Below are 16,315 nucleotides of genomic sequence, written 5' to 3' on the forward strand. Positions count from 1 at the left end.
AAGAAAATATTACCAGGGAAGTAGGAGGCACGAAAATGAGGTCACAGTGTAGATCTTATAACGACATAGCAAAATTAAATAGACTCAAAAAGCGAGAGAGAGAGAGAGAACAGAATGATCTCCAACTAACTCAACAATGGAAACTACAGTCCTCCACTCTACCTTCCGCCTCACCACGTTTCCCTCTCTCACTCACTCTACACGATTCAAGCGACTCAACTCACTCAGATTCAAGCCCTTTCCCCTTTCTTTTTCACTCAGACACCGTCCTCTTACTTGCTTTGCTGAGGCTCACAATCACCGCCAACACCAGCTGCATCATCATGATCACCACCACGACCACGACCACCACCATGATGATAATTGCGCGGAGCTGAGCGGGCCACAGAAAGCGGTGATTAAATTTGCTAAAGCCACAAGGTGGTTGGATTTAGCGAATTTCTTGAGAGAGCATTTGCACCTTTGTTGCTCTGCCACTGCTTTGTTTTTAGCTGCCGCAGCTTGTCCTTGTTTGTTGCCCAAGCCTGCGGTTAAGCCTGTACAGAATGCTTTTATCTTCCTTGCTTTTCCTCTAGTTGGGGTAAGCATTTCCTTTTAATTATTTCCTTTTTTCTTAATTTCGGCATTTCAACTGATAATTTGGGGCTTTGATTGAGATTTTATGTCAGCCTGTTGTAGTTTGAATATGAATTACATGTTTTCTACTTGTTCATTTTTACTTGTACAAGTTTATCAGACGAGCCTCACTATGTTATTGTTTTATAACGTGTGTTTTAGCATATAAGCTTCTTTCTTCTGGGAAATGATTATGTGCTTCCTTGTTTATGGGAATTACATGTCATGCTTAGCGTGGTCAGAAGAAATTGTTAGTTTGTCGGTTGAATATGGGTGAATGATGAGAAATTTGATTACATCAACCAAGTTTTTGTGAACTATCGCTTACTATTTTGATGTTCTTTTTTTTTTGGTATGTATCTCTCTCTTGACCATAATAATCTGGTACTCTGGAAAGGTGGTTTATGTAATTGATTTATTTTTGTTGAAGCTTAAACACTGTTGCTGAGTCCTCATTAGCTTGGGTCAAGTAGGCAGGCACTTTAACTTTTACCATATCCAAGTTTAACATGTGGTTTTTTGTTCAAATCATGTTGTTGTGATATTAACTTATAGTGAATTGTCTATGGACCCACTATCTTGAGCTTTTGAGCCAAATGGTTACTTAAAATTCTATTAAGATTTCATTTTTTTGGTTTATCAAAAAGGTTCTCTGTATGCACCTGAATGTTTAGAATGTTTTTCCTTCCATATTTTAAGAATCTTTTTTTTTTGGTTAAATCCTTATATTTTAAGAATCTTTTCTCTATATAAATTTGTAGGATCGCTGACATGTTGTGATATTTTCTTGAGGACCTGATTTCTTTAAAAAGGTCTAGAGTACAAGTTTGAGTATTTTCTTTGTTTCATATAGTTCTATTCTTGATGCATGTCAGGTCTCAGCCTCACTTGATGCTATTACTGTTATTGCTGGTGGAAAAGTAAACATCCACGTACTGATGGCTCTTGCAGCCTTTGCATCAATATTTATGGGAAGCTCCTTGGAAGGAGGACTACTTCTTGCAATGTTCAATCTTGCTCACATTGGTAAGCACTTCAAACTTGAGGATTGGCAAACAGTTCATGTGAAAAGTTAAGTATCATGTATTCTGTTTGTGTAGCTGAAGAGATTTTCACCAGCCGCTCAATGGTGGACGTTAAAGAGTTGAAGGAAAATTATCCAGATTCTGCTCTTGTGCTCAATGTTAATGATGAAAATGTACCAGATATATCTGATTTGGCCTATAGAAGTATTCCTGTGCATGATGTGGAAGTTGGCTCATATATTTTGGTTGGAGCTGGTGAGGTCTGTGAAAACATATGTATCACTTTTTCCTCTGTTATGGCAGCACTTCTTCAATATCAGTTCATGTTATTAATTTGGCGCTTATATATGAAATTAGGTATTTATGTTTGTTCATTGCATCTTGAAATTTGTTCAGTCAACTGATTTCGGCTTTTATCTTGGTGATATTTCTTTCTTGCTTATGTAGTAACCACCTTTTCCAACTCTTTTCCGAGTTCTTTTTATTGAAAGTTTTAATTATTTGATACAAATTTGAAAACAATATTCTAACTTAGTTTAAATTTTTGAATGTCATGCTAGAATATAGAAGTTTCTTAGTGGGTGTGGAATTTTGTTTAGGCTGTGCCTGTAGATTGTGAAGTTTTCCAAGGTAGTGCAACAATTACAATTGAACACTTGACTGGGGAAGTCAAACCCTTAGAGGCTAAGGTTGGGGACAGGATTCCTGGTGGTGCAACGAATCTGGATGGTAGAATGATTGTGAAGGTACGATCTTCAGTTTGCAGGCATTTGAACTTTGCAGCAGGAGATATTGAAAAATTGAAATTTTCTGTTCTTGATCTTCAAACCTCCTCTGAAATTTCTGACAGAATAAATAGCCAAAAAGCTTTCAAAATGTGTATTATTTTTTCTTTTGCTTTTTTTTTTCTCAGTGCCACATGATTATACAATTTCTTTTGTCTTAATAATACAAGTTGCCATCCAAATTTGCATCAGGCAACAAAGACCTGGAAATATTCCACACTTAATAGAATTGTGCAGTTGACTGAAGAAGCACAATTGAATAAGCCAAAGCTTCAAAGGTGGCTAGATGAATTTGGTGAACAATACAGCAAGGTGGTGGTTATTTTATCAGTTGCTATTGCATTGATAGGACCATTTCTTTTTAAGTGGCCATTAATTGGTACACCAGGTAATTTGGAGAAAGACCTTTCTATTCATGTGCTTAGGTTTCATATTTCCTATCTAGTTAAAATTTCATGGAGATGTTACTAGTCAAATTTCAATGAGCTTTTGTACTAATTTGTGTTAGAAATCTTGGGCCCTTTAAACTTGGAGTGTCAATAAGCTTTAACATGTTTTGGGTTTCAATTGTTAAAATGACTTAAGCCTATCTAACTTGGATACCCATTACTTTTTATACCATTTTATTTTTGTTTTTCCTATGAATGGGGGACTTACATATTCCAACACCCCCCCTCATGTGTAACCAGACTACCAATTGACACTTGGGACCCATCCAAACTTGGGTCTGACTTTTCTTGGCTAACTCATGGGTCCACCTAGGTTTTAACCTCTTCTTCAATTGTGAATGGACTACCATTTGACACTTGCTATACATGGGGTGACCCATCTAAACTTAAGTTTGATTCTTCTTGGTTCAATCTAAAAGAGGGTTTAGTATTTCTTGGTTAACTCATGGGTCCACCTGGGTTTCAACCGAATGATCTAGCTTTTTTTCAGCTCAGCCCACCATTCTCAAATAAAGTCTTGGATCAAAAGGCTCTAATACCATATTAGAAATCTTAGGTCCTTTAAAGTTGGATTGTAGATCAACATCTTTAGTAACTATGGGTTTTAACATGTTTTGGGTTCCAATTGTTAAAATGACTTATGCCTATCTAACTTGGATGCCCATTATATTACCCTTTCATATTTATTTTTCTTCCCAATGTAGGACTTATATATTCCAACAATGTGTCTCTCTTACCGTTTGATGCTTTAGCATAATATCTCACAGCGTCTCCCTCATCAATTTCTTTATGATGTTGCTACCCATGTGTGATTTTCAGATGTTCTTCAATCTTATTTGATGCTTGGTTAATTGTGTAGCATGCAGAGGATCAATATATAGAGCATTGGGCCTTATGGTGGCAGCATCACCATGTGCCTTGGCTGTAGCTCCATTGGCATATGCTACTGCTATTAGCTCCTGTGCTAGAAAGGTAGCAATCAACTAACTACAGCAATTTAAGTACTTATGTGATGGTGTGGTCATCTTATTTGCTTATAATGTCTTTTGCTAAACACATTTCTTCCAATGTCAAGTATTAGGAAAGTTGTAGGTTATCCTTTATTCAATCAGTTATTCCTCCTTTTCATGTGTTTCATTAGCATCAATCAAAATAAAAAGAAGAAACTAATTTACAGATCTTTCAGGTTTACTATATAAAATATGGTTGACTTATAAGATGGTTACAGCATGAAAATTGGAAAATATTACAGAGAGAATTAATCAATAGTTAACAGTGGGACAAAAATAAACGTGGAAGTGAAATATTCCGGATTATCTGAATAGGTTTTGGCATAATTTTTATTTCTTCTGTGGTCTTTTTTCACAGGGGATTTTGCTTAAAGGTGGACAAGTACTAGATGCTCTAGCTTCTTGCCACACAATTGCATTTGATAAAACTGGGACACTTACAACTGGGGGACTTATCTTCAAAGCAATTGAACCAATTTATGGGCACTTTGACAGGAAAGAGAAGACAGATTTCTCTTCCTGTTGCATTCCCAGTTGTGAAACTGAAGCTCTAGCTGTAGCAGCTGCTATGGAAAAGGGCACTACTCACCCTATTGGAAGGTAGTTTGTCAAACAGATGTTTTCCTATATTTAGTTTTATCTCTGTATTATTCCTGTGATACGGTTTGAATGGTAAGTCACTGTAATATTTACTTTTTGCACTGCATGATGACCTGGCCAAAAGTATTTAGCTTTACATGATCTTCCATTCAATGCTACTTGTGAAACTGTGGGACAATATGTACTGATTGTGTGTACAATCTGTCATACCAATTCCTTTCTCTTGTGGGCATGTCTCCTAAGACCTTGCTCAACTATCCTTGTCCCTTATTATGTATATTGTTGCAATATTTTTACTCAGAAATGGCTTGTAAAGGTGGTGATTATTACAAATCAGATTACTAATGCTAGAACTGCAGCATTACGCAATGGTTATTGCTCTTCTTACACCCATTTAACACAGAAGTGTTAACGTGCTGGTGAACTTCTTGCCATACATTTCGCCAATTTTTCATTTATTGTGCTGAAGTTCCTTATCATCTATATTGCATTAACTCATCCTTGTTTTCATAATTTGACCCTCTTTGCAGTTGAATTACTGAAGATTGTGATTTGTCTATATGAATCCTCTTCACATGTCTATTTTTCATATTTTAGTATGGATTTTAAACTTTATGTATATTTGATAACAAGAAACTGATTGATATCAATTTAATGTGAATTGATTGTCTATGACATAAACTTTTAGTTGATTTTCATCCTTTATGAGTGACCAATGCGTACTTGCTGATATTTTGTGGTAGAGATAGATCGAGTTGTGTGGATCAAATCTTTGTAATCTTGTGTTTTCCATATTACTGCAGAACTTACTGAGTTTTTATCCATGTTGAATAAGAACACCTATCTTCCTTTCAATCATAATTTTATGTTTCCAGGCTCATCTTTCATGTGAATTTATTGATCAATTATTTATTTATTTCATCCAGAGCTGTGGTAGAACATAGTATAGGAAAAGACCTTCCTTCTGTTTCCATTGAAAGTTTCGAGTACTTTCCTGGTAAAGGTCTTACAGCAACTGTTAATGGCATTGAGGTACTTTTTCTAATCTCATCATATATTCTGATGGTACCTTATCTATTTTTCTTGATTTGCAAAGAATATCCTATTAACATATTGCATAACAATGCTTGACAACTTATTTGAAACTTTTCTATTAGTATAATTTTATTGTCCCACGGATCATGCTGTTTTTCTTCATTGGCTAAATTTGGACTTAAAAAGACACAAGGAGAATTTATTTCTATTATTCATCTAGGAAAACTGAAACTCACGTTTTCATGTAATATTCTCCTTTCTTGAACTGGTTTGGAGGCAATATTATTTATGGTTAATAACTTATGGAAGATCCTATTTTAGTAAATAATTTTATCTTCTGTGCCCCTTCTTAATATGATAATTTTTTTCCTAATTATTTTGTGCTCAGGTCTATTTTAGCACAGTTGTTACCTATTTACAAGATCCTAGTCATTTTGAATCCTCTGGAAGTGTGATATCATGACATTTTGAACTTTGTTTCTAACATATGGTATGGGCAAATTGTTATCTTGGACAATATGTTAAGACTTCTGCTTGTAAACGAATTAATGATATTAGATTATTGCCTTACATAGGGGATGGGTGTTGTAATTATTATCTTGTTTAATATATTATAATAACGCTTTGACAGAGTAGCAGAAGAATAACAGATAATAAAAAATAAAAAATATAGAGAGGAAATTAGATAAATCAAAGATGAAAAGAGACAAAAATAAAAGAAAAATTAGATTTCATGAAACCAATCTTTGTTATGAATCATCATCTATAATCTTTCTTTGTAGGCATAAGAAACCAATTAGTAACCAAAATATAAATATTAAATCTAGAAATAAAAGTTCTACTTTTGACTGAGACACTGTGTCCTGACAGCCCTTTGCATCTGCTTTGAGAAACAAATCTTGCAAAGAAAAAACTTTCTAAAATTTAACTGTTTGTTATTGAGTTGCCACATTCATTGTCAATTAACTTCTCAAGAAAGTGTATGACAACCATGCATTTTTATGAAATTATTGTTAAGTTGTCTTGGTTGGACAATAATATGATTTTACGATTTTTTGTACTTGTAGTCAGGAACTGGAGGGCATAAAATGTCAAAAGCATCTCTTGGTTCTGTAGAGTTTATCACTTCTCTCTGTAAATCTGAAGCAGAATCAAGAAAGATCAAGGAAGCTGTTGATGGTTCTTCTTATGGAAGCAATTTTGTCCATGCTGCTCTCTCTGTTAATAAAAAGGTGTGGTTTATGGTTATGATAATCTATCTGTTGACTTAATTTTGAACTGCAAATCTGAAAGTCAAATCAAGAAAGACCATGGAGACAATGTAGCTTCCTGCATATTTGTGGTGTTTTGTTGGCTTTCACTAGATTTATGCTTTACAAGGGCTATCATTGGCTAATACCGTTGAGAATTTTCTAGCCTTATTTAAAAGAAAAATTGAAGTATTTTTTAAGCTTTATGATTTGCTATTTTATACAACTATATTGCCCCCTAGATTCTTTGTTTACTTTTCCTTATAAACACCTCATTTCTCATTCTATGGGTCAATGGTAATCTATTTTGTGAATCACTTTTAATCCAGAATAAAAATTTTGTTTGCCATCTGTATGTGTAGGTAACGTTGATTCACTTTGAGGATAAGCCTCGCCCAGGACTTTCAGATGTTATAGGGGAGTTAAAAGATCAAGCAAGATTACGCATCATGATGTTAACTGGTGACCACGCATCCAGTGCATGGAGAGTTGCAAATTCTGTTGGCATCAATGAAGTTTACTGTAGCCTGAAGCCTGAGGATAAGCTCAATCATGTCAAGAGTATCTCCAGGGATATGGGTGAGCTCCACTTATAACAGCAGATTTTTTTTTCAAAAAACAAATGTTTTGGCTTATTTATGTTAACTCATAGCATGTGATTTACTTGAAAATTTCTGTACAAGATTACCTAGTAACACTTTTGCCCTAAAAGTTCGTTAATGAATATTCATTATGCAAAATCATATTATTTTTTTTAGTTATATTTCAAACCATCAGAAACACTGGAAAAGAGCACCCTACTTGTTCATGAAAAACCATATATGTACATGTGCACACTCATATAATTGATTACTTGTATATTTGTTGTGCCTTCAATTGCCTATTCTTTGTCCCATTTATTTTTAGAAAACTGCGTTCTCTTGTTTTGACCTCGTACACGTAATACCATTTTTCAATTGTTATTTGTAATTTGTGGAGTGTAGGGGCAGGTTTCATAATGTTATGTTCTGGAACTCATGGTTTGCTGAACAGATTGTTGTATTTTTCAATTATTTTAACAGGCGGAGGTTTGATCATGGTTGGTGAAGGCATTAATGATGCACCAGCACTTGCTGCCGCAACTGTTGGAATTGTGCTTGCTCAACGTGCAAGTGCAACAGCTATAGCTGTTGCAGATGTCGTGCTGCTGCGGGATAATATCTCTGGCATTCCATTCTGTATTGCAAAGTCTCGGCAAACAAATTCGGTGGTACTTTCTAGTGTCCTTCCTATCATCATTAGTCATTTCAGCTATTTATGATATTTATTCTTTGAGTACTTTGTACTTGCAGGTCAAGCAGAGTGTTGCCCTCGCTTTATCTTGTATAGTTTTAGCCTCTCTTCCATCTGTTTTGGGCTTTCTGCCCCTGTGGTTGACGGTATGATTTAAGTTTAATTATCTGCTTTACAGAGCTTGTGGCGCGCATTAGTAATGGCTTTTGGCTAATTTTATAGAAATAAAAACATGCTATTTTACTTCTGATTTTCCTTAAGACAAAACACCAAACTAGTCAAAATTTCTGGAAAGAGATAATTGAGTTAGATTGTGATACCCTTAAGCGAATTTTAGATTGGCAAAACACAAAAGTGATATTAGATATGTATGTGTATCCCACATTATTTTAGAATATTAAAATGTGACTGGTTAAACAATTTGTAAGTTTCTTAAACTGTCAAGAGATGTTTTAGATTATAAAGATGAAAACAAATCTATAATAAGTTGTGCTTAAAGTGGACAATATCTTGATAACAGTCGAAACTATTGAACTACGGATGTTACATAGACACTCAGAATTAAACTTAATTATCTGCTGAAAAGAACTTGTTGCGTCATTTTTAATGGCAATGGCTAATTTTGTGGAAATAAAAATCATGCTAGTTTACTTTTTTATTTTCATTTAGACAAAAACACCAAATCTTTCTGTGACAAATCCTTGCTTCTGATGAAACTAGTCAAATATTTCTGGAAAGATATAATTGAGGTAGACAGGATTTAAATTAGTCAAGATCTGCTGTACAGAACTTGTTGCATACATTTGTATTGGCTTTTGCCTAATTTTTAAGAAATAAACGACATGCTATTTTACTTTTGATTTTCATTTAGACAAATACACCAAGGCTCTTAATGGGCAGATCCTTGCTTCTGAAACGAGTCAAAATTTTCTGGAAAGAGATTATTGATTAGTTTTGACTAATTTGCACTGGTAAACAATTGCATCTTTGTGAGCTTTTTTTCTATTTAACATTTGCATTTAGTATATATATGCAACACAACCAATGCGAATGTCGAAATTTGAACATCTCACCTCCATATTCATAGATTACAGCATGCCATTGTTGTTCCATTCGAATTTTGTTGTAACCGAAGCTAATGGTTTCCTGACTGCCAACTTTTTGATATACATGCAGGTTCTTTTACATGAAGGTGGGACTCTTCTTGTCTGCCTCAATTCCATAAGAGCTCTCAAGGACCCCTCATGGTCCTGGAGACAGGATATATGCAATTTGCTTAATGAATTGAAGAAATCTAGGCGTTTCCTCCTGAGGAAACTTAACACCACCTCAAACACCATTCAAGCTGCACCTTTATGACGGAAGAATTGATATTCTTGTGAACCTCTCTTTTAGGGACTTGAATGTTTGTGAATAACAGAAATGTAATTAAGAAGACTTTCCATTGGTTTAACATTTGGAAGGATTTTTTTTTTTTTTGAACTTCTTATATATAATATAATTTTTTTTTCCATTTTTGTTGCTTGTTTTGGTCCCTAACATCTAATGAACAAGGCTGAAGATTGATATAGTCTTCACCATTTTTCCCGTCAATCTAAAGCCCCTAACTCAGTTATCATCCATTGCCCACCTCTACCTCTCTGTACATTAACCAAAATTATTATCCTAAAAAAAAAAAAAAAAGAGAAAACACAAATCCCAGTTTTCTCTCTCAGATCCTCTGCAGCGCGACATTTCTAAAGACACCGTCGCCGCCGCCACCGCCACTACTCTGATAACAAACTCCACCTCTCTGTTGTTCAAGGGAAGCCATGTAATTCCTCACCTCCTGCCTTATCATCTCCTGCATCACTCCCATGAACTCTTGACTAAACCCTAGAAAGCCACCGCCTTTCGCTCCACTCTCAGGGAACAAACTCTTAGTATTTATAGCCTTACTTGACTCCGCTGCCTTCTGGTTCGTATCTTCGCTTGAATCGGCGCCTGGAAGTGATAGACTCAGTGAAGTTGGCGGATCGTTGCTCGACGATGTCGTTTCGGGGATTACATTCACATCCACATTAACACCGCCGGCTCTCGCAACGGGTTTAAATATGTTGTGATTCGACGAAAATACGTGTACGCTGGAATCGCTTACGTCAGATCCAGATGGACTACTCGGGTTCACGTAAAGCCCCGTGGTCAGCGGCACACCTGATCCTGCACTTACAGATCTTTTCAACGGCTGATTTTGATTATTATGACCTAAATCCCCGTCGTACCCATTACAGTTGATAAAATTACCATCCTCTGCCATCGAACCTGAACACTTCCGTTTCAAGGTCGAGTTCCAGTGGTTTTTTATCGCGTTGTCTGTACGGCCGTTGAGAAGCCGGGCGATTGTCGCCCACTTGTTGCCGAAGCGAGCATGAGCGCGTAATATAGTCTCGTCTTCTTCAGGTGTGAAGGAGCGGTGCTCAACTTGCGGAGAGAGCTGATTGCACCACCGGAGACGGCAAGACTTGCCGGATCGCCCCGGAATTGACTTGCTTATCAACGACCAGTTTCTTGGGCCATGCTTTTGCACAAGCTGTTGTAACGCCTCGTCCTCCTCTGGGCTCCACGGGCCCTTGATCCGATCCACTTCTTTTCTATTAAACGCCATCGTATTAGTGGTTTCAGTTGTTTAACATATAAAGAGAAGAAAGAAGGAACAGTTGTTTAACATATAAAGAGAAGAAAGAAGGAACAGATTTAAATAGAGATCGAGACCGATGGTTTGGAGTGAGACCACTGGAGTTGTGGGGGAATGGAGTTGGAAATATATATATGTAAGAGAGGAAAAAGAGTAACCGGGAGAAGCGGTGACAGTTTCTATTGTGAAAACGTTATGGGCACCGCCTATTTGAGGTAATCGGTTGTACGTTTTTGGGTTTGGGATACAGCTGGAATTGACACGCGTCAAATTTTAGTTGCACTGATTTACATGAGTCGCTCTCTTAAAATCTCTCTGCTTTATCTGTTTTAGTTATTTTGCCTACTCTTTTATGGAGCGTCTATCCCACACACTCTCTCTCCCTCTCTCTTTCTTTTTCTAATATTTAAAGATTTTATTGCATGGAGCGGAAGACCATGAATTCAATCTTTAAGCTTTAAATTAAATTCAGAGCAGCGTCAAAATTACAAAATCAAAATGGAAAATAGTGATAAAATTAGGGGTTTTACACATAAAAAATTATGAGATTAAGTTTTTTTAATGATATATTAAAATTTTAATTTTAATTTATTTAATTTAATAATCATAAGATCAATTATTCGATATAAAATTTATATTATTTAAAATAATTGATCCTTATTTAATGTGATGATCTGACTCCATCTGACGGTCTAGTTTGCTTGGCCCTCATTGTCAAATAAAAAAATGGAAAATAGCAATAACACGCGCATTAAGAACTCGTAGGAGAGCGTGAGAAATTTGGCTCTGCACTATTCTGGAAGTTACATAGACAAACCAAACTCTAAGAGCCGTAAAATTTATGATTAAAAAATAAAAACAAAAATAAAAACAACAAAAATTAAATATCTGAGGATAAAGATGGTGACGGTTGGGTAAGATTTTGGTCAGAGTTTGACCGAGATGGCAAGCCAGGCTGTATAGCATTTCGTGTCAGATTTTTATTTCTCTTTTTGAGCATTTTTGATAACAGGTACGGCCGCATGAGCTGCTGAGGTGGAACAAAACGACAACACTGGTCGCCGAATTAGAGGGCGAATCATTACTGCTGTGCTGCCCGGTCCAGCCTGTACACTGCCACCACCTTAACGGCCTGTCCACTGACGCGTGCCAGTCAAACATCCCTATCCGCAACTGCTATAAACGTTTTCTCCATAACGTTTACCTGTACGGAACCGGTAAAACCTTATCCTTCGTACACACGCTCCCATAACCACGGACCTTCCTCCTCTCGTAGTGCAATAATTTGTTTTATTTTTAAAATTTAAATCACTATTAACATTCAACGTCCGATAATATTTAAATTGTTATTTGTATAATTAATTTTATATTAGGTTGTTTAAAGCAAACTATCTTATCTTTATTATAATTAGAAGGAACTATTTTTAATGAAAATTTAAACTTATTCGCATATATTTTTATAGGATATTAATTAAAATAATTATTTTTAAAATAAAAAATTTTGATACTTAATATTAGTTTGATGAATTGGTCGATTGATCAAATATCTATCAACTTTTTCATTGTCAAAATTATCAAAAAATTTTACAATTGTACTTTATTTCACCTCAGCTTTGGTTGGATAAATAGGTGAGTTTTATGTTTTGATTGGATGAATACAAAGTTTAAAAGTATTTTAGATATTTTATGTTTTAGAGTGTATATATATACACATATGAAACAAATTGAGTATTTTAATTAATATATTTATTTTTACTATATTTTTATTTTCTTAAAAAAAATCTATTGAACCTTATTGATAATATATTATACCATAATATATGTATTTAATTGTATAATATATTTATTGTATTGTATTAATTTGATATATTTTATGATATATATCATTTTTTATATGTGTCATATTGTATGTAATAGGTATTAATAATCATGAGAGAGAATAAGAGAGTGTGATTAAATGAAAAAGATTTGTCTTTTTATGATAAAATAGTAAATTAATTTGATATTAAATGAAATGAAGAAAAAAACTTTAAATAGTAGTTTAAGTGGCAAAAGAAAAGACTTCGTATATAAAAGAACATGAGTTTAAGTTTCTTCCGATCACATATCAAAATCAAAACTTTTAACTTACCTACTTCATTAGTTGTGAGGTCGTTTAGTGGAATCAAGGTTTGTCTGACTTGGGTAGTTACTTTAATCCTTAAAGTGACGATCCAATTCAAGGGGATTTTCCCACTTGGATAGTTGGTTCAGTATTGAAAGTAATGTCTAGCTTAAATGGAGGGTTTTGAAAATGGTGATCCAGTTCGAGTAGGTTCCTTATTACCAAAAAACTTATGTATACACAATTTAGATTTACATATGATTAAATGATTATAAATTAAAATTAAAGTAACACATAATTACATGATAATATATTTTTTATGCTTGTAAATTATTTATATATGTGTGTGTGTGTGAGAGAGAGAGAGAGAGAGAGAGGGAGAGAGTTCACCTTATCAACATCATGGTTTTAAAATGTATTATAAAACCACAAAATAATCATATAAGATATAAAAAAGGCCAAAAGACTTATTCCCGCTTGTGGTTTATTGTATTCTGAAACTTTTATTGGTAAAGTATTAAAAACTTAAATACTTAACCGTGTGTAAAATTTTGTAGTTAGTATTAGAAATAAAATCTTTATTTATTGATTTTATTCAAAGAAAAAAAACTCTATCATATTTTTCTATCTTAATTTTAAAAATTAATAATATTTTTAATTAAATTATAAAAAAAGTATGTTTTCATTCTATCATATAGAGTTTTCATATTTTAAAGTTAACAGTTATCTCCTTCAAAATTTAAAAAAATGCACTTATATCCCAAAAAGTATATTTTATTTTTTCAACAACCATTTTTCTGGGCAATTCACTTTGACACATCCACTGGCACCCTCACTCTCTTCCCAATGGAATCTTGACACAAAAATCATCTACCTTCTAGTTAAAATAATAGAATAACTTCATACAAATCGGTATGATTCATCGTAATATATTTATTACATAATTTAGAAGTGTAATTATTTAATTAAAAATTAATAAAATTATGTGTATTATTTTATGTATAATTTTACATATAAAAATAATATTTTATTATATAATTATATAATTTTAATTTTTAATTATATAATAATAAATTATTATTTATATATGAAATTATGCATGTAGCTCTGCTAATTGAGAATATGATTGAAATCCATTACTCAAATGAAATTTGAATTCCATCAGACAGTTTGTAAGGAGTAGATATACTTTGGAAATTGTGAAGGAATACTTCAGCTAATTTAATCCATTACTTCAGTACAAAATCTACAAGATATCTTCAATTGTCTCCTCCATGTGACTCCAAATTTAAGTAATTCAATTATTAATGGAATTTCTAATAATGCTTAAAAAATTAATTTCAAAAGAGATCGACAAAAAGATGACGCAGCAGATATCGAAATCGTACTTTGAGTGTTCTAACCGTTGCAGTGGGACAGGTGTCGTGATCCCCACGGTCCAACTATTTTTTCTCTTGTGTTTTCATCTGATTCAACCGCATTGCCATGTGCTCCATTAACTTTATCACGTGTTTCAGCTGCTCACGAAGGAGACACACGTGCCACTTGCGTCCTACACTGCGGCACACGACCTAATTCCGTCTATCCACACGTTATTCCCTTCCTCTTTTGTCATTTTCGCCCTCTAGTCTGAGGGTCTTATTGTAATTTTAAATGTATATCCGTTGATTAGAACCTAACAGGAAGGTACGTACGGTTGGTGACTGACTGATTTTGGTCACGTGATTATCCACATTCCTGGAGGTTTATTGGCATTAACTATTTTAATGGCACAGTCGGTAATGTTATTGGTGAAGAAATCTACAGGGCACCAAAGAGTTGACTTTTTTTTTTATAAGATCTATTACTTTGAGGGGATACGATATGAAAAAATAAAAAACAAATAAAGATTTTGTTTTTTAATGTAAAATTTATTTTAAATTAATTTGATATAATTTAAAAATAAATTAAATAATATTAAAATAGATATAAAAAATAATCAAAATTAACTCAAATATATAGATAATGTTATTTTAATATATTTTATTAAAATTAAATTATAAAATTGTTAATGGGTAATATGAACAGAAATTGAAATTTTTACATATTATATATAATTGTATTATAATTATTCGTACTATTTTTTATTTTTTTGAAATATTTTATTTAATTATTTAATTGTGAGAGTACGATTTAATTAGTTAGACTATTAACGTGTTTTAAAGATTTTGATATAAAAAATTTAAAACACTTAAAATAATATAAAATATTATATTATATGTTTTATTAATAATAAATTAAATATTTTAATAAACAAATTAAAACGTTAAATATAATGAAACGATAGATAATTTTAGATAATTTAAGTTATATTATATCAATCTAAATTTAAATAATTAAGTAAGGATTAAAATTTTTTATATAATTCTAATATATATCAGATTAAGATAAAAAAATTTTATTTAAAATTTAAATTAACATAATACAAATATAAATGCAAATACGATTCGTGATCTACCTAAATAAGATATTATTTTTCTGGTCCATGCAAATTACGTTCAGGGGGCGGAATGAAAAACCGAAGGATTGTGGTTGACACGTGGCTGAAATGCTTCACCGTCCAATTCACAAACCTCTCCCCCACCCTCTCCTGAATTATTATCAAAGCACGTGGAACACAAGTGGTAATAAGCACAGTGTTCGAAAACGATAAAACCGACAGAACAACAGAGCTCACACGTGTTTGTTTACCAAAAGGTCCACGTAGGCAGTACAATTGATTGATAGTTGAACCTCAGACAACCATCCCCGGCTTTGTCATGTCGGGTTCCCCTCGTTTGTCGACACGTCATAAGGTTCGTTGAACTTGGCCCCACTTCAGGTTGTCGTTTTCCGCAATATTAAAATAAGTTAAAATTGTGAAAAAAAAGGTAATATTTTGCTGTCTCCTTTTGAACCGTCAATTGAGATGGGCGATGAAGTTGCCAGCTACAAGGCATTATTATTTAAATAATTTAAAATTGTTTTTTGAGTTTATCGAAAAAGACAGCATTTATTTTTGGGATTCGATCCCTCATTATCCCCTGTTTACCGCTAACGTAAGCCGTATACATCCATCGTACCTCCCTGCATCTGAAAAAACAATCATTTTTAGCTTCTTGGGAAATACTAGTTGAGGCAGAAGCCTCTTAAGGGGGGAGAAAATGATAATGATTTGGATAGCATGTGTTGATGGTTGTGCAAGTAAGGTTATACCCTACTAAGCGGGTTCAGTTTTGGAATTTGGTTTGGTTTTCAAAAATTGATTTGATTTAATTTAGTTTAATTTAAATTTATTTGATTTGAATTTAAGTTAAATTTAAGTAAATTTTTATTTATTTATTTTTAAATTGAGGCAAATTTATATTAGGAGATGTTTAATTTGATTTAATATTCATTGAAATTCATGGCTTGATATATGAATTTATGATTTAAATCAACTTGAATTTGTGGCTCCATTTTATTCGAATTGTCATCA

General features: G+C 33.4%; 2 protein-coding genes across 4 annotated transcripts; one reads left to right on the forward strand and one right to left on the reverse strand.

Annotated features, from left to right (window-relative positions):
• Positions 1 to 44: 44 nt before the first annotated feature.
• LOC123199138 (probable cadmium/zinc-transporting ATPase HMA1, chloroplastic) lies at positions 45 to 9,554 on the forward strand. 2 transcript variants are annotated; one of them, XM_044614003.1, is made up of 13 exons: positions 46 to 580; positions 1,491 to 1,641; positions 1,716 to 1,900; positions 2,240 to 2,386; positions 2,618 to 2,813; positions 3,734 to 3,846; positions 4,243 to 4,484; positions 5,411 to 5,516; positions 6,587 to 6,751; positions 7,132 to 7,348; positions 7,831 to 8,018; positions 8,101 to 8,187; positions 9,218 to 9,554. In XM_044614003.1, exons 1-13 carry the CDS (start codon positions 137 to 139, stop codon positions 9,398 to 9,400), a joined length of 2,424 nt encoding a protein of 807 aa, XP_044469938.1. In that variant the 5' UTR covers positions 46 to 136; the 3' UTR covers positions 9,401 to 9,554. The 2 variants fall into 2 exon arrangements, with proteins under 2 accessions (XP_044469939.1, XP_044469938.1); XM_044614004.1 differs by lacking the exon at positions 2,240 to 2,386 and having other exon boundaries at positions 45 to 580.
• On the reverse strand, positions 9,486 to 10,833 carry LOC123199139 (transcription factor MYB44-like). 2 transcript variants are annotated; one of them, XM_044614006.1, is made up of 2 exons: positions 10,747 to 10,833; positions 9,486 to 10,711 (listed from the first exon to the last, which is right to left on the reverse strand). In XM_044614006.1, the coding sequence occupies exon 2, from the start codon at positions 10,683 to 10,685 to the stop codon at positions 9,753 to 9,755; it is 933 nt and encodes a 310-aa protein (XP_044469941.1). In that variant the 5' UTR covers positions 10,686 to 10,711; positions 10,747 to 10,833; the 3' UTR covers positions 9,486 to 9,752. The 2 variants fall into 2 exon arrangements, with proteins under 2 accessions (XP_044469941.1, XP_044469940.1); XM_044614005.1 differs by having other exon boundaries at positions 9,486 to 10,737; positions 10,773 to 10,831.
• Between the last annotated feature and the right edge of the window lie 5,482 nt (positions 10,834 to 16,315).

This window comes from Mangifera indica, chromosome 16 (genome assembly GCF_011075055.1).
Source record: "Mangifera indica cultivar Alphonso chromosome 16, CATAS_Mindica_2.1, whole genome shotgun sequence".
Lineage (NCBI taxonomy): Eukaryota > Viridiplantae > Streptophyta > Magnoliopsida > Sapindales > Anacardiaceae > Mangifera > Mangifera indica.